The sequence below is a fragment of the Rana temporaria genome, chromosome 4, assembly GCF_905171775.1.
Source record: "Rana temporaria chromosome 4, aRanTem1.1, whole genome shotgun sequence".
NCBI classification, from domain to species: domain Eukaryota; kingdom Metazoa; phylum Chordata; class Amphibia; order Anura; family Ranidae; genus Rana; species Rana temporaria.
The window spans coordinates 409,819,217-409,842,854 of record NC_053492.1 but is presented as its reverse complement, the minus strand read 5'-3'; the positions used below and the strand labels follow the sequence as shown (position 1 = coordinate 409,842,854).

General features: G+C 42.3%; 1 protein-coding gene across 1 annotated transcript in view; it reads left to right on the top strand.

Moving 5' to 3' along the window:
• PCSK2 (proprotein convertase subtilisin/kexin type 2) overlaps window positions 1-23,638 on the top strand; it is a 243,851-nt gene that overhangs the window by 208,515 nt on the left and 11,698 nt on the right. The window contains exons 7-9 of the mRNA XM_040351270.1: window positions 3,935-4,023; window positions 13,024-13,199; window positions 21,193-21,408. Of these exons, the coding sequence (XP_040207204.1) occupies window positions 3,935-4,023; window positions 13,024-13,199; window positions 21,193-21,408 (481 nt within the window). The remainder of the gene's footprint in view (window positions 1-3,934; window positions 4,024-13,023; window positions 13,200-21,192; window positions 21,409-23,638) is intronic.

The following is a 23,638-nucleotide window of genomic DNA, read 5'->3' as shown; positions in this document are numbered from 1 at the left end:
CCCTTTTGGAATGCTAAAGCTCAACAGAAGATGTTGCAACAGGACAACGACCCAAAGCATAGAAGTAAATCAACAACAGAATGGCTTAAACAGAAGAAAAGTCACCTTCTGGAGTAGCCCAGTCAGGCCTCGTACACACGACAGAGAAACTCGACGTGCTTGGCACGTCGAGTTCCTCGTCTCGTTTTGGGATGAAGCCGCCGAAGAGCTCGGCGGGCCGCCTTCACCTATAGAACAACGCGGCCAACGAGAAAATAGAGAACATGTTCTCTATTTTCTCGTCGAGCTCCTCGGCGGCTCCATCGAGCCAAAACTGTACAGACGACAGAGATTCTCGGCAGAATCCGGGTTTTGACCGAGTTTCTCGGCGAATTCTGCCGAGAATCTCTGTCGTGTGTACGAGGCCTAAGAGTCCTGACCTCAACCCGATTGAGATGCTGTGGCATGACCTCAAGAAAGCGATTCACACCAGAAATCCCCAAAATATTGCTGAACTGAAACAGTTCTGTAAAAAGTAATGGTCAAGAATTACTCCTGATCGTTGTGCACGTCTGATCTGCAACTACAGGAACATTTGGTTGAAGTTATTTGAAGTTATTGCTGCCAAAGGAGGTTCAACCAGTTATTAAATCCAAGGGTTCACATACTTTTTCCACCTGCACTGTGAATGTTTACATACATGTTCAAAAAAAACATGGTAACATTTGATTCTTTGTGTGTTTTTAGTTTAACCACTTAAGGACCGCCTCCTGCAGATATACTTTGGCAGAATGGCACGGCTGGGCACAAGCACGTACCTGTACGTCCTCTTTAAATGTGGGCGCACGCCCGCAACACGGTCCGAAGCTCCGTGACCGCGGCCGCGGGACCCGCAGACCGGATCGCCACTGGAGTCCCGCGATCAGTCCCCGGAGCTGAAGAACAGGGAGAGCTGTGTGTAAACACAGCTTCCCCGTTCTTCACAGTGGCAGCCTCATTGATCGTGTGTTCCCTGATATAGGGAAACACGATCAATGGCGTCACACGTCCAGCCCCGCCCCCTTACAGTAAACATATGAGGTAACACATAACCCCTACAGCGCCCCCTAGTGGTTAACTCCCAAACTGCAATTGTAATTTTCACAGTAAACAATGTATTTTTATAGCATTTTTTCCTTAGAAAATGACAATGGTCCCAAAAATGTGTCTAAATTGTCCAATGTGTCCACCATAATGTCGCAGTCATGAAAAAAATCGCTGATTGCCGCCATTAGTAGTAAAAAAAAAATGAATAAAAATGCAATAAAACTATCTCCTATTTTGTAAACGCTATAAATTTTGCGCAAACCAATCGATAAACGCTCATTGCGATTTTTTTTTTACCAAAAATAGGTAGAAGAATACGTATCGGCCTAAACTGAGGAAAAAAAAAATTTATATATTTTTTGGGGATATTTAGTAAAGCAAAAAGTAAAAAATATAGCACTTTTTTCAAAATTGTCGCTCTATTTTTGTTTATAGCGCAAAAAATAAAAACCGCAGAGGTGATCAAATACCACCATAAGAAAGCTCTATTTGTGGGAATAAACGGACGCCAATTTTGTTTGGGAGCCACATCGCACGACCGCGCAATTGTCAGTTAAAGCGACGCAGTGCCGAATCGCAAAAACTGGCCAGGTCTTTTACCTGCATAAAGGCCCGGGTCTTAAGTGGTTAAGCAGACTGTGATTGTCTATTGTTGTGACTTAGATGAAGATCAGATCACATTTTATGACCAATTTGTGCAGAAATCCATATCATTCCAAAAGGGTTCACAAAAAAAAAAAAAAAAAAATTCACCTTAATGCATTCAATGCATTAAGGTGAAAAAACATCAGATGATGCCGGCCCCCCCCCCCCGAGCCCCCGTTTTACTTACCTGACCCTTTAAAAGTCCCGCACTTGCCCCCGTCATCCTCTTCGAGTCGAAGCCTGGCCTTTGATTGGCTGCAGTATATGGATGAAAAGCAGCGCAGCCATTGGCTGGTGCCGCAGTCAATCACTTCCAATGATGCGGTGCGCCGGGGGGCGGGGCCAATTGATACAGCGGCGGCTATGGCTCGCTTGCATGTCTGTGTGTAGTTGCTGCGGGGAGGAGCCGCAACAGCCGCCGAGGGACCCCAGAAGACCAGGATCGGGGGCCACTGTGTACAAAACAAACTGCACAGTGGAGGTAAGTCTAACATGTTTGTTATTTAAAAAAAAAAAATTCCTTTACAACGCCTTTAAGATGGTATTGGTAAAGACACATTCTTTGGTTCCTTTAAACATGGCTCCTGTTGTAGGCTCCCCTCTTCCTGATGGCTTGTTGATTTCTAGTGCATGATTTAACCTTTGTGAATAGCTTAGGTACATCTCATGACTCCTCCGCATTGAAGAAAACCATCAGGCCTTCAGGAAAAAACTTAAGACCCACCTCTTCTGAAGGAACAGTACGACAACGGACGGAAATAAGCGCTGTGAGAGGATTTAGTTTGCATTTGTAGCGCTATAAAAGTTACTCACCCACTCACTCATGACTAAGCAGGAAAAGAGCAGGGAAAAAAGGACAAAAGACTATCAATTTCTCCATGGCCACAATGCATGTGCTTGGCATGCACAAGCACTAGTTCTTTCTTCTGAAGGCTAAATTTGTTTTGTCACATGGAAGGTATTATTCAAAACATTGACATTCCTCTGGGGGTCTTCTCAAATCATAGATGCCAACTGTCCCAGATTTACCAAGAAAGTCTCACATCTAGGTGCTTTGTCCCAATGATGCTGTTCCTTAGGATGTATTCTGGAATCGCCGCACCATGCTTATTTGATTTACTGAACATGTTAAGTAATTCAAAAATTGGTATTAATTGAAAGGATCACAGCTGTGAGTGGGCAGTTCACTCATAATTGAGGATGGGACAGCATGGAAAGTAGGCATGATGTGGGCAGGAATGTCCAGAAAGTGGACATTTTAGGTGCAAGCTTTATGCGGGGACGACTGTGATCTGAGGACTGTGGTGAATATGTTGGCAAGTATGCTAATTTAATAAATGAGATTCATCAGGAGCAGTGATATGAGGAAGAACTCCATGGCTCATTTTAGGACCTACGGAAATATGTATGATTGAATACCCGTACAAGATCTTGTTGCCCTCTAATCAGGACATCTACGGTAATAATGGGAATATCTATCTAAGGCTGGCCATAAACAGTTCGAATCTCGGATGGTTCAGTAGGAACTGGCCAAGATTCGAACTAATAATGGGCAGGCTAAATGTACCAGGCTGCCGGATTCTCTTCCCCCGGCATGGACGGCTTCGCCCGCCTGCCCTTGCCTCCCGCCAGGAGCACACAATAGCTTGCCACAAGGTTTTGCCCTGTCAGCACTATCCGTGTTGATGGGGGAATCGTGCAATTTTCTTTACTGCAACATGTGGTTGTAGGAAAGAAACTGCATTCTGTATGGGCAGCCTAAATGTAGGACCTTTGCAGTAACCAGTTGGTGTATTAAAACTTCTGTATTGTTTTTATGAGGTGTAGCTAACCTTTTTAAGGACTGCGTATACTGGCTCTTAGTTTAATATCAGTTTGATAAATTGACAAATTGGAAATGATTTACTAAGAAAATGGAGAATGTTAACTTTGAAAAGTCTGTTTCTACTGTGGAAAGTGAAAGTTTGTGAAGCCTAGTGAATAAGGTGAAACTATGTTCCCTTTAACTATACAATCAGTTGCAAGCAAAAGTCCTGTTTTTTTTATTTTTTATTATTATTCCTTTGCATATGATTGGGTATTCAAAGTGAACACAGCGGTATCTTTTGTAGTAAGCTACGTGAACTGATACTTTTCACTTTCCCCCTTTTGGAGGATAAAAATACCTCTATATGTAACACTGTACTTGTAGCAATTAATTGTATTTTTTCTGTTTTGATTGCAGCCACGGGACGCGCTGTGCAGGGGAAGTATCTGCTGCTGCAAACAATAATATTTGCGGGGTGGGAGTTGCTTTTGACTCTAAAGTTGCTGGTATAGTATTATTTATTTATCTTTGTTTTTTTAATGACTTACATAGTTGTTATTCATTGACAGGAAAATAAACTTTAGAGGAATTATTTTCACTGTTCATATTTTTTCAGTTTTGATCGCCATCTACTGTTCATGAAGAGTAAAGCCTAAGCCAATGCAACGTTTAGCTTGTAATGGAAAGCAATATTGAAGTAACCCATGAAGACTGCCATTGTGGACCTTTTTCTCAAAATGATAGTTGCCTGGTTATTATGTTGACAATCTGGTTCCAAGAGTTGCTGACCTGGAAAGCCATGTAGGTGTGGAAAGTCAGAGAAAGTTTGAAGTCTTAATCCACATAGAGAGGTGGACTGAATTCAACCCAGATTGAATTTTAGTGTTGGTTTCAGCTCCTCTGTGGATTTTGGCTTTGTAAACTTCTCTGCAGACTGTTTTTGTAAAAGCAGGATCTCCAAGAAAGATATTGAGTTCTGCTGTCACTTTTGTTGCAGTCGTTAAGGATTATTGTGTTTCCTCAGTCCTTATTAGTGTTTGGCAGTCCCTATCATTCAGTTTCAGTTTTCGGCCATTATTCTTCTCCAGTAAAGTCTTGCCATGATTTGTGTATTCAGTCATAACTGTGGAGACTGTTGCTTTTAAAACACCAAACAAATGCAATTTGCAATTATGGTTGAAGATGCTCCAGCTAAGAAGGTGATTTGTACTCTTTGAACTCTGACTAGTCACACATTTTACTGACTGTTTGTGCTAATCACAGCTAAACTCAACACAAATTATAGTGGCATACAACCTACAGAGCATAGACAATGAAAAGATAAACAAAAGTCAAACATTTTTCAGGGTACCCTAGCATGCTCAATTAAAAATATGCCCTCTAATACTGGTGCTCACAATATTGTGTCCACTCCCTGTACCTGCTCCAGGTCAGTGACTTAGTGGGGTAGATCCACAAAGCGAGTACGCCGGCGTATCTACTGATACGCCGGCGTACTTTCAAATTTCCCGCGTCGTATCTTTGTTTTGAATCCTCAAACCAAGATACGACAGCATCTGGGTTAGATCCGACAGGCGTACGGCTTTGTTTGCCTTCGGATCTTAGATGCAATACTTCGGCGCCTGCTGGGTGGAGTTCTCGTTGTTTTCCGTGTCGGGTATGCAAATTAGCTATTTCCGACGATCCACGAACGTACGCGCGGCCGACGCATTCTCTTACGTCGTCTCTAGTTGGCTTTTTCCGCCGTATAGTTAAAGCTGGTATTTTGCGGCGTATAGATAGACTTGCCATGTTAAGTATGGCCGTCGTTCCCGCGTCGAAATTTGAAATTTTTTAATTTTTTGCGTAAGTCGTCCGTGAATCGGGATAGACGTAACTCACGTCTAAGTTAAAAAAATGACATCCTAGCGACGTCATTTAGCGCAATGCATGGTGGGACATTTCAGAACGATGCATTCATTCGGCGCGGGGACGCGATTCATTTAAATGAAACCCGCCCCCTAATCGCCGTTTTGAATTCCGCCGCCAGAGATAAACTATGCCACCGTAAATTACGGCGCGAAATCTTTGAGGATTCGAAATTCCGCCATGTAAGGTACGGCGGCGTAGCGTATCTCTGATACGCTGTGCAGATCGATTTCTATGTGGATCTGGCCCAGTGTGTTTAAATTAAGATGTTCAACATGTCCGGTAACTAGTATTTTCAGAAGGAGAGGTCAGCGATGGAAGCCTCTGTATTTTTTTTTTTTTATGGTATTTTGTGGATACTGTGGGGATGTACCTGAAAATGCTGTAGCAGGACTCCAGGGTAGACAAGAATGTACATGAGAATTATGTCAGGAAAACAAAATTAATAGTGTAGTCCCTAATTCATTGATTAAAGGGTTCGCTATTACTAATGCCACTTTTGGGTGGTCTAACCATTTGGACTAATCTTCTGTTAGGCCTAAAAATATTAATCTGAAACCACTTTAAATAGCAGCTTCTGTAGAGTGGTATCTTAACCGCAGGGCACTTTGGTCTGCTAGTAGCAATCGGCTTCCCAATCCACTTCCTCCTATGTCTAACTATTAGTTTGTAGGTGGGGTAAAGTGTGTGCGGCAGCAATAATTCACACAGTTGGTTGCAATTTAAAACTTGTATTAAAGTAATGTAGCAGCAGTTCACAACAATCCCAGTGGGAAGGCTACCCAGCCGGGTGCACTCACAGTTCCAACAATGTGAAGGAGCAGATTCCAACTGAACTGACAGCGTCAACTGAGAGGGGGCAGAATACGGCCTGGCCGTCTTACTCCCAATTGGCAAGGTGTCCAGAAGAGATGCAACCCTATGCATTCAGGAACCTTCCTCTATCGCTATTACTGTCTCTCACAGGCTGTGTACCTGTCTCCATTTTACCAACTCGCCAAACCTGGGAACCTGGACTTTAAAAAGGCTCTGCCTGACCCAAGCTGGCCACATCCAATCAGATCACTTCCCCAGTGACCGAGGAGCCCATAGATGAACCGTGTTCCTCCTGACTTCCTCTTCAACTGCAGTGCTGCTGTGGATAGCGCTATCTGCGGTGGAGAATAGACATGTGTATACTGAAATATTTTGTTTCAGAATTTTGTTTTCGTCCGAAAAATACAATTATTTAGTTACTTCCGAAATTCGTTTTCATTTATTTTGTTGTTAAAAAATGCATTCATCCAAAAATCCAAATTAATTAAGGTTGAATCTGTCATTGAAGGCTTATGGTGCCTGTCAAATTTTCTAAGAAGATTCGACGAAGCAGATAAACTGTACGACGCTGCAATCATACATTTCCAGTTGAATGCTCTGCTCACAAGCTACAGAAGAATTCTAATGTTGTATGACTAGTAATAATTATATTTATTAATTATTATTACTAGTCAACCAACATTAGAATTCTTCTATAGCCTATGGGTGGAGCGTTTGACCATAAATGTCCACTCGTGGCGATCGTATGCTTTTAGCTGCTTTGTCGAATCTTCATGTCTCTATAATGTCGAATCTTTTCTCTCTGTGTCGAATAATCTCGGAATAATAGAGTTAGGTTAGGCACAGATCACTATTGTCATCATCATGTCAAATCTTCTATCTTTAACCAACTGTTGTTGCAATGAAACGGAATTAAAGCATTTTTTTATGTCGGATCTTTAGGATTTCGCATTCGTTATCATTTGTTAAAACGAACGCAAAATTCCCTGAAATCCGGACAAAAATGCATTTGGACAATAACGAATGCACATGTCTAGTGGAGAAAGTAGACTGCGCCTGCCTACAAATTAGTTATTGTGGTAATAGTATTTCATGGAACCAGAGCCAGTAACCAGAAAGCTGGTCACCACCAGAATACCAGATCACCCACAGTTTGCAGGGGTCTCAGCCCACTCTACTGGAAGTTATTAGTGATAAACAGGAACTTCGATGTCCCAGCTATTTAATATGAGTGTTAGTTTAACAGCTTCAGATTTCACAAAATGGTATTTGGGACACATGGTATTTGGGACCTTGGAAGTTATGAAGATGCAAATGGATTGCAAGGTTCAAGTCTACGTGGAAACAGGAACAGGCAAGAAACCATTTTGCCCTAGTTTTATCTTTGTAGATGTCAGGATTTAAAGCCCTAATTTCTCCTTAAACAGCGCATATTTAAAATACCGGTATGTTGCACTTTGACTTATTTATGAAAGCAGTGATAAAAGATTGTGCAAAGTACTTTAGCAACCACTTCATATTTTAGTTTACTGTAAGCAGATTAGACAGAGACTGAGATGTAATTATAAAACCTAGATTCAGTCTCATTTGGTCCTGCTTTTGGAAAAATCTATGTAGTTTAGTGGTGCCAGGTCAAAGGTATAGAGGAAAATATTGGCACATACAAATGAGGATTTTAGGCTAAAAACCTGACTGTTTGGTCATCAATAAATCAGTGACAATTTTTTTTATAAAATCAATGAACGGTAGTCAAAAAGTACCATTGCCCATATTTTAACTAGCGCAGATGTTTTCTATACTTGGATTTTCCCACTGGAAAAATGCAATGCAGTCTGGGAAATGCATTGGGCAAAACTGGGCATCAGATGTTCTCTGTAAACAAAGAGATCCAAATAGCATCTAGTGATACGTGATTATTTGCCATTTTTTTTAAATGCCCCTTAGATTGCTTGATGTGGGTTGCTGTAGTTTATACTTAACATGTATTTGATTTAATAAGCTTGGGTTATTGCCAAATACTTTGCATCCTTAAAGCATGATTCCAGGCATACAGCTAAATACACAGTTTTATACATATACGGGAACTGCCAAAGGATTTATAATTTTGTCCAAGGCTTCTGTCAATTCAAAGAGTTAGGTTGTTGACCTGACTTTTCTCTATTGTAGTTAAGCAATACTGTACAACCTGGTCACTTCCTACCCACAGTCTGGAAACAGACAGTGAAGGTTTACCAGAAAATGAATGAGTAATTTCTTAGTTTTCTCCTCCTATCAGCATGTTCCTTATCAGCGCACATAACTTCATATAAAACTACTGTACATTTCATGCTGTATTAAAGAATGCATAACTGCATCAATTTGTGTATTTAAATATCTGCCTGGAGTTCAGGTCTAAGCATGAAGCTCCCATTCCAATAGGCTCCTGTTTTTCTCTCCCTAATACAATGTCATTAGGTCGTGTTAATCCATGCACATCTGTGCACAAATGTAATCTTCAGTGGGCTAAGATAGGTGCGTTACTATAATCAACAGCCTTGAAAAATTTATGTCATAATTTTTTCAGCTGTAATTGACTACTTGAAGCTAGTTAACTTGAAGCTCAGTAGGCACAAGTACTGTGTCTTATAGAGCAAAACAGTTTGGCTTTTCTACAGAAAGCAATCATATATATTTTAACAGCTAGAAATAGTCCATGCTGTTATGCTTCTAGTATCTGTTACTGGAGGAAGAGCTCGAGGCCAGAACAGCGCATTGAATGCTATTTGTAACTGTGACATATTGCCAATATCGCACATAGAGCATTTGTTAAGACACATTTTACTTGACTCTACCCAAAAACGTGGGGAATTTGAAATATCATCATTAAGTATGCTGGTCTAGCACTGGCTATTCACGCTTAGATTTTTGTGCAAGTGACTGTTTGTTATTATCATATGATAATTTTGCTATAACATCAATGATATTTTTGGCAGGATTGATTACGTAGTGCTACCCCTAACTGTCTTTTCCCTAATAGTACAATAGCTACCCACCACCGCAAGCACCAGTTCATTAACACTGCCTGCAATAACACAGTCGAGGGGATTTTAGAATGTATTGCTTGCTTTAAGAAACCTAACAGGAGAGGGGTTAAGGCATGGGCTACTCCAAAATGATTAGCACATAGCAATAAAAAGATAATCTTCTCCTTAAGTAAACATGAATGTTGGACAGTCCAATCCCCCACAGCTGATAACCATAGTGTAACTTTATGAACAGGCTAATGGCCCGTACACACGATCCGAATATCGGGCGAAAAATCGTTCAAGGAAGAATCGTACGATTTTTGGATCATGTGTACACTACTTTTGAGAGCCGATCATGACAGTTCATCCGATATTATTTGATTGGACAAGCACGGAAATTTTCCTTGTACGATACCAGATCGTACAATTTTCGTTTAGTCAGTATAGTTGTCCGAAAATACAATACAAATACATTACAAACACATGACATCACTTCCGATTTTTTTTCTGTTGTATGATAATTTTCGTGACTTTAGTAACCTATTCAATTTCTACTATTTCGACTATTAAGCGAAAAAAGTTGTACGATCTGTCGTACGATATTCGGATCGTGTGTACGGGCCATAAAACTTCACAGCTGGGGACCATGGAGCTAATTTTTGAGCAGTCTAAGACCTCACAGCTGAAGACCATAAGATAACTTTCTGAACAGGCTAATGGCCCGTACACACGATCCGAATATCGGACGAAAACTGTCGTCCGAGGAAGAATCGTACGATTTTCGGATCGTGTGTACACTGCTTTCGAGAGCCGATTATGACAGTCTGAAAAGCTTGAAAATTTTCCTTGTACGATACCAGATCGTACGATTTTCATTTAGTGGGTATAGTTGTCTTCCGAAAATACAATACAAATACATTACAACACATGACATCACTTCTGATTTTTTTTTCTTCTGCCGTACGAGAATTTTCGTGACTCATAACCTATTCAATTTCTACTTGCGACTATTAAGCGAAAACAGTCATACGATCTGTCGTACGATTTTCGGATCGTGTGTACAGGCCATAAGACCCCACAGCTGAGGATCATGAGGCAAGTTTCTGGGCGGTCTAAGACCTCACAGCTGAAGACCATACAGAAAGTTGATTTGGCAACCTGGTTACCTTGCACCTATGCACAACTACTGGTAGCCAATTTCCAGAACACTGCACAGTCACAGGAATCAATTTTGGGTCTTTACTCACAAGCGCCCTTGTGGTGAGGTCCTGCAATCAGCTTCTAGGAAGATCCATCCAGGCCCTCAGCCCTGACATCGCTGAAAAATTGTAGAAAACACCTGTAGTAATTCCCAGAGGTGGTGAGCGGTTGGTGCACTAGCTTGTAGTGCACCACATGTAGATAATAGAAACATAAACTTCCACAATTAATACATTTATTAATCCAGGTGTGGTACAAAATAATACAGGGCTTACATATTTCAGCATGTAACCTTTATTATAGCCACTGCTGAGGCCTCTAGAACAGCTGCACAGTCTGTGGGCTGGTTTAAGGCAGCAGCCCCTTAGGCTCTGGAACCCTCCTGGGGAGAGAGACCCCAACCTTCCAGGGCTTCAGTCTATTTATTACCTTTCAGCCCCATTCTAGCTACTCCTCTCCAGGGATTGGCTGAAGCATTCAGGCTGGTTATTTGCATCCCCCTCCCTAAGCTCTGGAAGCTTCCTGAGAGGCAGGGAGAAGCAAACAGACTCCCAGCTTGTAAAACAGAGCAGGACAAAGATCACTGCTCACTTGACTGCAGAAGGAGCCAAACACTATTTTTTTCCTAGCATCCTACAATAGGAGGGTGCTACATCTGCATTTATTTTAGTGACAAAAGTCTAAAGCCAACTTTGGCTGGATGTATTTTAAATGTTTTTTAGCCTTTGATTATTTTTATTACAATACAGAGAGATTAATGCTGTGAGAACATGGAGCTTGTCCTCGGATTGCATACATTTGCAAATATCGAGTTTACCCTGAGGAGCTCATCTGGCTGTCCTCAGACCTCACCTAAGCTCAGCCAATCAGCAGGATTTTTATATTCTGCATTGTTGTGATTGTCATAGGGTCAGTAGCAATCACGGTGTATTTTATTATGTATAAGTGCAGCAAGCTGCGGAGAGATTTGTTAAAGAGACAGTTAACATTATACCTACATAACACTCTGCAGTTAAAATAAATAGCAAACCCTTCAGGCCTCGTACACACGACCGAACATGTCCGCTGAAACTGGTCCGGCGGTCCAGTTTCCGCGGACATGTCCGACAGTTTTCCGGCCTAGCGGACAGGTTTCCAGCGGACAAATGTTTCTTAGCATGCTGGAAGCCTGTCCGTCGGACATGTCCGATGGTTTGTACGATTTATCGGACATGTCCGCTGGGCCGAAATCCCCCGCATGCGCCGAAGTGATTCGACGCATGCGTGGAAGCATTGAACTTCCAGGGTCGCGTACGTCGCTGCGTCATCGTTGCGGCCACATCGCGGCCACGTCACCGCGTTCGCTGTCCACGGGGATTTTGGTCTGACGGTGTGTACACACATCAGACCAAAATCAGGCAGCAGACATGTCCGATGAAAACGGTCATGGCGGAGCGTTTTCATCGGACCGGTCCGGTCGTCTGTACAAGGCCTCAGTGTTATTCTGGTAAGCTCAAGTCCCACAAGTAAAAACAGAGATATAACGTATATATTAATTTGTGGGGTTTACAAGCTTAGCACAGGACTGCAATTTAAATGCTCCCACAAAGGAAGAACTGTCCACCTCAGAAAACAATACAAGCTTTAGGCTGGTTTCCCTGCATCCAATTAGCATAATAGGAGATTGTGACTGACTCTCTAAGGAGGCGGCTCACACATCTCTGCAGTGGCTCCGGTGCGATTAGCACAGGAGCCCTGTGTGTCTTTTGGTCTGTTTCAGGTCTGAATTGGACATGAAACGGTGAATGGAGACGCACTGGACTCCTGCTGTGAGCCGCTGCGTGTTATAGTGTGAACCCAGCCTGGGGAAATAGGTAAGTAGTCAGGCTCCATATGTGACCAAAATATCACTTTTGGTTTGACTGACCTCTTAGTGAAATGCACATTTATGCACTGTAAACATGATCTGACCTTTGTCCGACCAAATTCACATCGGAATTCCGACGGAATACCATCAGAGGAAAATCGAACATGTTCTCTATGTAATCTCGGATGGAATTCTTTGGAATTTCCGATGGAATTTCTCAAAGGGGCATACACATGGTCGGAATTTACGATGGAAAAAGCCAGTCAGACTTTTTCCATCGGAAATTCCAATCTGGTGTGTACGAGGCCTTACCCTTTAAATACATTTTACTATAGATCTCCAACTCTATTGGAAAATTGGAACTTATTCAATGTATATTTTACTTTATTATAGTATAGGAAGGATACAGAACATTTTAGACTTAATTTGCAAACCTTTAGCTATATAGTTAATTTTCAGATCTCATTGGACTCAACTGAATGTAACTTTTTTTTAAAAGTTATCCTCATAGATTTGCGATTTTTGCCTATGCATGTATTCAATGTAAGTCCCCCACAGGCAATTAATTCTCCTTCCCAGAAGCAAAGAATGTTGGATGGGGCTTTGAAATGTTTACAGGGTCCCTTGACTATCTACTGTAAGTTCATCATATACATAATGCTGGTAATACATAGCTTATACTTTTATTTTGCTGTTTGAATTGATATTAACTTTTATTCATGTATTTGCAGGTATTCGCATGCTAGACCAGCCCTTTATGACAGATATAATTGAAGCATCTTCAATCAGTCATATGCCACAAATTATAGACATCTACAGTGCCAGCTGGGGGCCCACAGACGATGGCAAGACAGTGGATGGGCCCAGAGAACTGACTTTACAGGCCATGGCAGATGGTGTAAATAAGGTAATGGAATGTAACTGTCATTTGTTTTGTCACTATTCTCTGCTGCAGATCATCATTCTTCCTTAGAGTCATTATCATCACAAAATGTTAAAGAGGTCCTAAAGTGGTTGTAAACCTCTGACATGAAAAATGAACAAAACATATCCTTCTACTTTCTGACAGTTTTTTTTTGCTTTACGTCTTTTAAAGCGGGAGTTCACCCAATTAGGTTTTTTTTTTTCTTTTCCCCTTAGATTCCTGCTCGTTTTGTCTAGGGGAATCGGCTAGTTGTTTTAAAATATGAGCCGTACTTACCGTTTTCGAGATGCATCTTCTCCGCCGCTTCCGGGTATGGGTCTTCGGGAGCGGGCGTTCCTTCTTGATTGACAGTCTTCCGAGAGGCTTCCGACGGTCGCATCCATCGCGTCACTAGTAGCCGAAAGAAGCCGAACGTCGGTGCGGCTCTATACTGCGCCTGCGCACCGACGTTCGGCTTCTTTCGGAAAATCGTGACGCGATGGATGCGACCGTCGGAAGCCGCTCGGAAGACTGTCAATCAAAATAGGAACGCCCAGTCCCGCAGCCCATACCCGGAAGCGGCGGAGAAGATGCATCTCGTAAACGGTAAGTACGGATCATATTTTAAAACAACTAGCCGATTCCCCTAGACAAAACGAGCATGAAGCGAAGGGGAAAAAGGGTCATGTGCGGGTGAACCTCCGCTTTAAGGTTCTTTGAAGCATAAGCAAGGAGGCTTAGACCTCTGTAGTGTATTCATAAGCTGTTACTAAGCAAAAATGCTATACATAAAAACTATTACATTTATAGGAATACAGTGCAAGACTGACAGATATACATACAATGAGCAAAATGCTACCTACTTCCTAGTGAATAAACATGGACTATGGTCGGTATACAATAGGCAACCAGGACCCCAGGCTTACTCTACCATGATTGCAAGAGATCAAGTGAAAACATCCACATGTTAAACTTCCTCTGGTGCAGACCTTTCTTGGTGTTACGTCACTGTAGAGTCCTCCTTCAGCTTAACCACTTCAATACCAGGCATTTACGCACCTTCCTGCCCAAGCCAATTTTCAGCTTTCAGCGCTGTAGCGATTTGAATGACAATTGTGCGGTCATGCTACACTGTACCCAAACAATTTTTTTATCATTTTGTTCCCACAAATATAGCTTTCTTTTGGTGGTATTTGATCACCTCTGTGATTTTATTTTTTTTGCGCAACAACTAAAAAAAGACCGAAAATTTTGAAAATAATAAAGTTTTTATTTTTTTCTGTATTTTTTTTTGTAAATAAGTACGTTTTCTTCAATTACGGGCACTGATATGGCTGCACTGATGGGCACCGATGAGATGGCACTGATGAGGTGGCACTGATGGGTACTGGTGATGGTCACTGATAGGCGGCACTGATGGGCACTGATAGGCAGCGCTGGTATGTGGCACTGATGGGCACTCATAGGCGGCACTGATGGGTACTTATGGGTGGCACTGTTGGGTACTGATAGGTGGCACAGTTGGGAACTGGTGGGCACTGATGGGCATGGATGGGCACTGAGAGGTGGCACTGATGGACACTGAGGGGTGGGACTGATGATACTGATGGTGGCATCACTTGTTTTACATTTTTTCCCATCAGTGCCCATGTTGCCAGTCAGCGCCCATTTGTGGGCACTGATTGGCATCTATTTTAACTATTTTTTAACATGTGGATGGCCATGGGGTACATACCTGGCCATCCACATGTTGCCCCCTTCCCTGGTGGTCCTGGTGGCTTCCCTGGTGTTCCAGTGTGGGCATCCGTGGGGGGGCTACACTGATAAACGATCAGCATATCCCCCCCTGTCAGGAGAGCCGCCGATCGGCTGTCCTCTACTCGCGTCTGTCAGATGCGAGTGAGGAAGAGCCGATCAACGGCTCTTCCTGTTTACATCGTGATCAGCCATGATTGGACACGGCTGATCACGTGGTAAAGATCCTCCGCTGGAAGCTCTTTACCGAGATCGGAGATGCAGGGCATCAGACCGCCCCCCCCGCATCACTGATCGCCATGCTGTGCACCCCCAAGGGGCGTGCGCCGGCATGTTATCCTGCTGGACGTCAATAGATGTCCAGTCAGGATAACAGAACTACTTCCCGGACGTCAATTTACTATTGACCGGGTGGGAAGTGGTTACGTTTCAGGCCTTTTTATTTAGAAAGTTTTGTTATCCCCATATGGGTGTGGCCCCTTTTTCAATACTACTGTCTTTCAATGGAAGAAACATTTTCTAATTCAACCTCTAGATGGCACTGTTATATCATACATGCCTTAGGTCATATATGTCAAAAGGTCAAGCTATGTTGACTTTGTTATCTGAATGCATTCAATAATTAGAATTCCTGTAAAAACAATGGAAGCATCTCATTTACAACTGACAGCCCAACATACAACATTTGTATCTAAGTTATCTTTGTTTTAGAGGACAACGTGTGTGAATGTTTTTTTTTTTTTTTTTTCAATAGCATTTGCTTGCTTGAGAAGTGTCCACTCACACACCCAAGTGTCCTGCTTCTAATACAAATTCTTCTATGCAAGTCTGAGGAATTTAAAAACATACACAGGCACAGTGTTGCCAACCTACCAGATTGAAATTTGCTATCACTGGATTGCCTTGCTTCCATCCCTCAGATCCACACACGAGGCTCCGGCCTCTCCACTAGGCTCCCTTGCACCATGCACCATGACATCACACAGCACTCTCAGGCACCCCCTCCACCAGTCCCGTCCCCTGCTGGCACTGACTGAACACACTGTAGAAGGCACGTGGGCTGTCTCGAGTGTGGCAGACATTTTTTTACTGGCAACCTTTTCCTCTTACTGGCATTTACTGGCAGAAAAAATGTGACCATTTTTTACTGGCTGCCAGTAAAAATACTGACGGTTGGCAACACTGGGGGCCACACAAAATATTGACACTTTGGGTCCCAAGATATTAATGGCTGTGTGTTGAGTTATTTTGAGGGGGGCAGCAAATTGACACTGTTATACAAGCTGTACACTCACTACTTTACATTGTAGCAAAGTGTAATTTCTTCAGTGTTGTCACATGAAAAGATATAATAACATATTTACAAAAATGTGAGGGGTGTACTCACTTTTGTGTGATACTATATATATATAGATAGATAGATAGATAGATAGATAGATAGATAGATAGATAGATAGATAGATAGATGTCATTATTTCGAGCGCAGTTCCCATCATTTACTTATTTGCTTGTGTGTATCTCACTAAGAGCTGCCGCTGCATTTAGAGGTTAGGATACAGCGCAGTTTTCTTTTTGCATCACATCAGGAGGCCTATGCAAGAACATCCTTCAGGCGATGACTTCCCATTTGCGACCCCTTGTTACAAACACCCTGCTGTGTAAACTAATTCGCCTGGTGCTCCAAAATGATCTCCAGCGGGCCAGATGGCCCTGTGATAACTGAGTAAAAATTCACAAATGTCTGATAATAACCACATTGCACCTTCTAACAACGCACTGAGCGGTCTGTTTATTTTCTAGTTTGTTTAATATTGGGGCTTCCCCGGTCTTAAGAGGGCAGCAAAACATGGTGGCCTAATGCAGTGGTCATCAACCCTGTCCTCAGGGCCCATTAACAGACCAGATTTTATGTATTACCTTGGGGAGATGCAGACTAGAATACTGCAATGTACTTTTGACAACAGAAAACAAAAATGCTCCTGTGCATGAGTGGATTATCCGATAGTCAGAAGGTCTATGGCAATGCCGATTACGAAATCACTGGCCTTGCTGCCCTTCAAGGATGGGGGTATCCTAGTACAGACAAGAAAAAACAAAAAAAGGGCGCACCAGCAATTGTAGTAGAGAAATTTGCAATGAGACAATTATTCCATGATGGCTGCAGCATATAGAACCCGAACCATGATCCAAATGGTCATAGAGGAGGTGAAAAGGGTCACTGCCGACTGACGCATTTCAAAGCACAGAACGTCTTCATCAGAGCCAAGCAGCAAACTACCCTCAAAGAGTCCCTTTTAAGCACATGCACCTGTACCCATCTCCCAGTCTCTAAGATCCCTGGGAGGTCTCCCATTGGTTGCTCTGTGGTGCACATGCATGGGTTCAGGTGCATGTGCTTAAAAGGGACTCTTTGGGGGTAGTTTGCTGCTTGGCTCTGATGAAGAAGTTCTGTGCTTTGAAACGCGTCAGTCGGCAGTGACCCTTTTCACCTCCTCTATGACCATTTGGAGCATGGTTCGCGTTCTATATGCTGCAGCCATCATGGAATAATTGTCTCCTTGCAAATTTCTCTACTACAATTGCTGGTGCGTCCCCTTTTTTTTTATTTTCTAGAATACTGCAATCACTGAGAAGCAAATGATATCACCTGTGATGTATTTCCGTTATCTTGCAAACCTGGCCTGTTAGTGGGCCCTGGGGACAGGGTTGATGACCCATACCTCCCAACATTTTGAGATGGGAATGAGGGACACCTACTAGAAAACGTATGTAGGTGTGGGGCACGCCCCCTACCACACCCCCTTAAAGGAGAATTAATCCCAAAAATGTTTAATTAAATTCACAAGGGCTTTTTTTACCACGCCTATTCCTTTATATTGGCTTTTAAAATGTACAAATGCAGAAATTTAGAATTTGGAAGAAAGGTTTAGCACTTGGAAACACTTTTTGAAAGATAAAAAGTGCATTTTATATACATCTATAGAGATCAGACCAAGATGAGGGACAAATGAGGAGGAATGAGGGACAGAGGGGCATTGCTCCAAATCAGGGACAGTCCCTCCAAATCAGGGACAGTTTGGAGCTATGGCTGACCACTGACATAATGTATCTCTGGAGTAGAACAGCGAGGGTCCATTGGTCTCTGAACACCACACTGGAGTGCAGGAGTTTGTTTTTGTTCATCTGGAATGATAAAGTGTGAAAGAGTTCCATGTGAGAGATGTGCTGTCAGAAACTGCTTGGTATTGAAGAGAGTCAGGCCTCGTACACACGACCGGCAAAAACCAGCATGAAACTTGCTGGGAGATATTTTTTTGCCGAGGAAACTGGTCGTGTGTACATTTCCTTCGAGGAAACTGTCGAGAAACTCGACGAGCCAAAAAGAGAGCAAGTTCTCTATTTCCTCGACGGGAGTCTCAAATTGACTCGTTGAGTTCCTGGTCGGGCTGGTTTCCGACGAGAAACTCGAGCATGTGTATGCTAAGAAACCCGCGCTTGCTCAGAATAAAGTATGAGACAGGAGTAAAAGTAGCATTTGTAATGGAGATAACACATTTTTCAATCTGTAACAGACTGAAAAGTGCAAATTTTTTTTACTTAACATGCAAACACATGAGATTAGCAAAACCAGCCCCAAGAGTTTAGCCAGTGGAATTGAACTTCCCCTGCCGTTGTATGTGTTGTATGTCACCACGTTTGAGAACGAGGAGATTTTGTCTTGACAGTGTGTACGCAAAGCAAGCTTGTCGAGTTCCTTGACAAGCCTAACAAGGAACTCGACGTGGAAAACGATTTTTCGTGTTTCTCCCGTCTAGTTCCTTGGTGGTGTGTACGAGGCCTGACTCTCAGAGAGAGTCAGGTTAGAGTCTACCTTCTCAGAAAGCATATTGTAACATCTGAGAAAAAATGTGATAGAGTTCCCTACGAGACAATGAGGGTCATTAAAGATAGTGCCCGGTCAGAGAGCATACAATGTGAGAGAATATGTCAATTGAAAGACTGACCTACCAGAGAGAGAAACTAGAAGACAGAGTGTCAAGTCGGAGTGTGTAATGTGAGAGATTATGACATTTATGGGATTTCCATTTGAGCATTAGTGTCATGTGAGAGGCCTGAAATAAAGAACCTTATTGGCATACTGAGTGCATTATGAGAGTGCAATGTGACTATGGGTTCAGTAAGAAACTGACATTTCTCCTGACATGCAAAATGCTCTCCACAAAACTCTCCTGAGACGACACGCAGAAGCAGCTTCCATGAGTAGCTTTGCCTGTGAAAAGACCTTCACAGTAGGCTCACCTTGACTCATGACTAGTGCACCATAGCGTTTATTATTTGGTCAGTTTGCAGATACTTTATTCTTCCCCTCATGCTTGGTATTCAGCTGAATACATTCATGGGAGTTCTTCTGCCATGCATAAATGAAACCATAGTGCCTTCTTGAAATATATTGTATTGACATATTTGGGTCAATGTCTGCTGATAATACCCTAGTTTCTGCATATAGATGTTGATGCAGGATTTGAGGTCAGTATAAAAGAAAAATTCTTGATTTACTCAGTAGAAAGTGGCACACTAATGGAAAAACATCCTCTTCATACTGACGCATACATCACTATTTTATAAGGTACCGGTAGCAATGTTCTGGTGATGTTCCTTTTGAAAACTAATAATAACCAATGACATACACATGGTCCGTTGTGTTGCAATACCAAAGGTGAAACAGAGTACCTCAATGTCTTAGAATTCAATAATAATAATAATAAAAAAAAAAATAAGATATGAAAAATTGTAAATAGAACGTGTGCATGTACGTAGGTGTCTTCATCGCATTTATGTTGTGTGTTTGCATGTGTTACTATATATATATATGTTTTTATTTACTTATTTATTGTTATGCATTTTACTTACTAGTGTAGTACTGAAGCTCTGAACCCATTAAACTCTTGAGGTTAACCTATACTGACAATGCAAATAATTTTGTTGACATAATGGGATCAATTCACTCAGGCCGTGTACACACGATCAGTCTAAACCAATGAAAACGGACTGAAGGACCGTTTCATCGGTCCAAACCGACCGTGTGTGGGCCCCATCGGTCAGTTATACTTCGGTCCAAAAATGTAGAACTTGCTTTAAAATTCAACCGATGGACGCCTAACCGATAGGTCAAAACCGATGGTTAGTACGCAAAAGCATCGGTTAAAAACCTGCACATGCTCAGAATCAAGTCGACGCATGCTTGGAAGTATTGAACTTCGTTTTTTTTCAGCTCGTCGTTGTGTTTTACGTCACCGTGTTGGACTCGATCGTGTTTTTAACTGATGGTGTGTAGGCACATCAGACCATCAGTCAGCTTTATCGGTTAACCGATAAGAATGGTCCTTCGGACCGTTCTCATCAGATGGACTGATCGTGTGTACAGGGCTTAAGAGTTAAATAATGGCCTAAAAAATGAAAAAATGTGGTAAAATAAAGTTTGCGGTAAATTAGTTTTGACTACCAAATGCAGTGTTTGTTCAATATAGTGGAAATGACCGCATTATTTAATGCAGTCATTTATCCGATTGAGCTGGTTGTTTTGGAGCGGGCTGGGAATCCGGCCGCCGCCTCCTTAACAATGGATGACTCATCTGTTGTCAGCATGACCCCCCCCCCTTTCAGGCCTGGTATGGATTTTAAGGGGAGCCAATGCCAAAATGTAAAAAAAAAAGGTCCCCCACCAAAATCCATACCAGACCCTTATCCCAGCATGCAGAAAGCCAGGTCAGGAAAGGGGGGGGGGGTCACTCCAAACACATATGACTTCACATTTGGTCATTCATTGTTTCTTAAGCTGGTAAAAAAAGTTCATATAATGAAAAACATGCTCAAGTGACCATCCACAAAAAGTCTCAAAGGCCGGTCCCCATAACTGTATGGCTACACTGGCCCCAGGAAAATAGCTGTTGCGGGGTTGGAAGATAGGATGAGTCCTGTAGTCCCGCAGGCTGGGCTGAATACATTGGTTGAAAAATCAATGTAGCAAAGGCAGCCCGTACTTTAGGAGCACTCTGAATTTCGGGCAGCATTTTTAAAGGGTAAAAATTGTGGAAATGTGTGTTTTATAATGACCTGACAAACACGTTGAATATACATCTGCATTCAAATCCTTAAGAACATGTGCTGTATTTATGTTTTTTCAACATAATTTAAATTGCAGAGGTAACTTATGTATTAACATACTGATTTTATGCAACAGGGTCGTGGTGGAAAAGGAAGTATCTATGTCTGGGCGTCTGGAGATGGAGGAAGTTATGATGACTGTAACTGTGATGGTTATGCATCCAGCATGTGGACCATCTCCATAAACTCTGCTATTAATGATGGGCGGACTGCGCTATACGATGAAAGCTGCTCTTCCACTTTGGCCTCCACATTCAGCAATGGAAGAAAACGAAATCCTGAAGCTGGCGTGGTATGTATACAGACTGTTGTCTGCCCCTAGGCATCATCAAGCACCAGCCTCACAATAGAAACAGCAGATGTTCTTTTGTTAGAGCTCATTTTAAATGATAGGAAACCCAGTGAGGCTTTCACTGGCGACAGATGAGAAATATGTTAATATTTAAACAATCCAAACATCCTTTAAGTTGCATTGGTTCAGTTACTGTACTTGGCTATACAGTTCATACAGTAAAAATGTTTTGTATTATGAGAGGGAAATAAGCGTAGCCTGTGTTGGATGTAAACTGACTATAAAAGGTGCAAATACGAGAAAATGTATGAGACAAATATTGGGAAGGAGTGTAGAAAAAAGCAAAAAAAAATTACAGCAAATAGACCACTATCGTGAACAAAACTATATTCAGATAACTTTTCACATACACTATATTACCAAAATTATTGGGACGCCTGCCTTTACACACACATGAACTTTAATGCCATCCCAGTCTTAATCCCTAGGTTTCAATATTGAGTTGGCCCACCCTTTGCAGCTATAACAGCTTCAACTCTTCTGGGAAGGTTGTCCACAAAGTTTAGGAGTGTGTCTATAGGGATGTTTGAGCTTTCTGCCAGAAGCGCATTTGTAAGGCTAGCACTAATGTAGATGAGAAGGCCTGGCTGGCAGTCTCCACTCTAATTCATCCCGAAGGTGTTTTATCGGGTTGAGGTCAGGACAGTCAAGTTCCTCCACCCCAAACTCACTCATCCATGTCTTTATGGACCCTGCTTTGTGCACTGGTGTGCAGTCATGTTGGAACAGGAAGAGCCCATCCCAGAACTGTTCCCAAAAAGCTGGGAGCATAAAAATTGTCCAAAATGTATTGGTATGCTGATGCCTTAAGAGTTCCCTTCACTGGAACTAAGGGGTCAAGCGCAACCCCTGAAAAACAACTCCCCACCATAATCCCCCCTCCACCAAATGATTTGGATGAGTGCACAAAGCAAGGTCCATAAACTCCCTAAAAACACCCCAAACTCGCTCATCCATATCTTTATGGGCCTTGCTTTGTGCACTGGTCCAAATGATTTGATGGATGGGGATTATGGTGTGGGGTCATTTTTTAGGGGTTAGGCTTGGCCCCTTAGTTCCAGTGAAGGGAACTCTTAAGGCGTCAGCATACCCAGACATTTTGGACAATTTTATGCTCCCAACTTTGTGGGAACCGTTTGGGGATGGACCCTTTCTGTTCCAACATGACTGCACACCAGTGCACAAAGCAAGGTCCATAAAGATATGGATGAGCAAGTTTTAGGTGGAGGAACTTGACTGGCCTGCACAGAGTTCTAACCTTAATCCAATAGAACACCTTTGGGATGAATTAGAGCAGAGACTGCCAGCCAGCCCTTCTCATCCACATCAGTGCCTGACCTCACAAATGCGCTTCTTGAAGAATGGTCAAACATGCCAATAGACACACTCCTAAACCCTGTGGACAGCCTTCCAAAAAAGGTTGAAACTGTTATAGATGCAAAGGGTGAGCAAACTTAATATTGAACCCTACAGTCTAAGATTGGGATGCCAATAAAGTTCATATACGTGTAAAGGCAGGCTCACAGTGCTACCTTACGGCAGCGGAAAGGAAGAATTTATGAATCAAGCTGTACATTTGCAGTAATCTGTCTCTCTTCTCCTGTTTAGCATTACCTTTCTTTGCAACAGAACTCATAAATGTCCCTCCTAGTGTGAATTTTAAAATCGCCCTCAAACTGCCTATGGTATTGAAGCAGCCATGCAGAATGTACCCTCACTTTATCATAATATCAGTTTAATGCGAGTCACCCTGTGGCCACATTCTGTGTTGTGCGGATTTGCTCTCACACTCCATTGTGTGGATGAGGCTAAACCAGTGAACACATAAGTTTGCATTTTCATAGTGCCATTCCAAAGATGAGGATACTGGCAAAAGTGGGGATTTTATTAAAGGACAGTATAGAACATCATAATGAAAATTAGAACCATATACATTGAGGGAAAAAGTATTTAATGGTAGGTTTATTTTAACAGTGAGAGATAGAATAACAACAGAAAAATCCAGAAAAACGCATTTCAAAAAAGCTATAAATTGATTTGCATTTTAATGAGTGAAATAAGTATTTGACCCCTTCGCAAAACATGACTTAGTACTTGGTTGCAAAACCCTTGTTGGCAATCACAGAGGTCAGACGTTTATTGTAGTTGGCCTCCAGGTTTGCACACATAT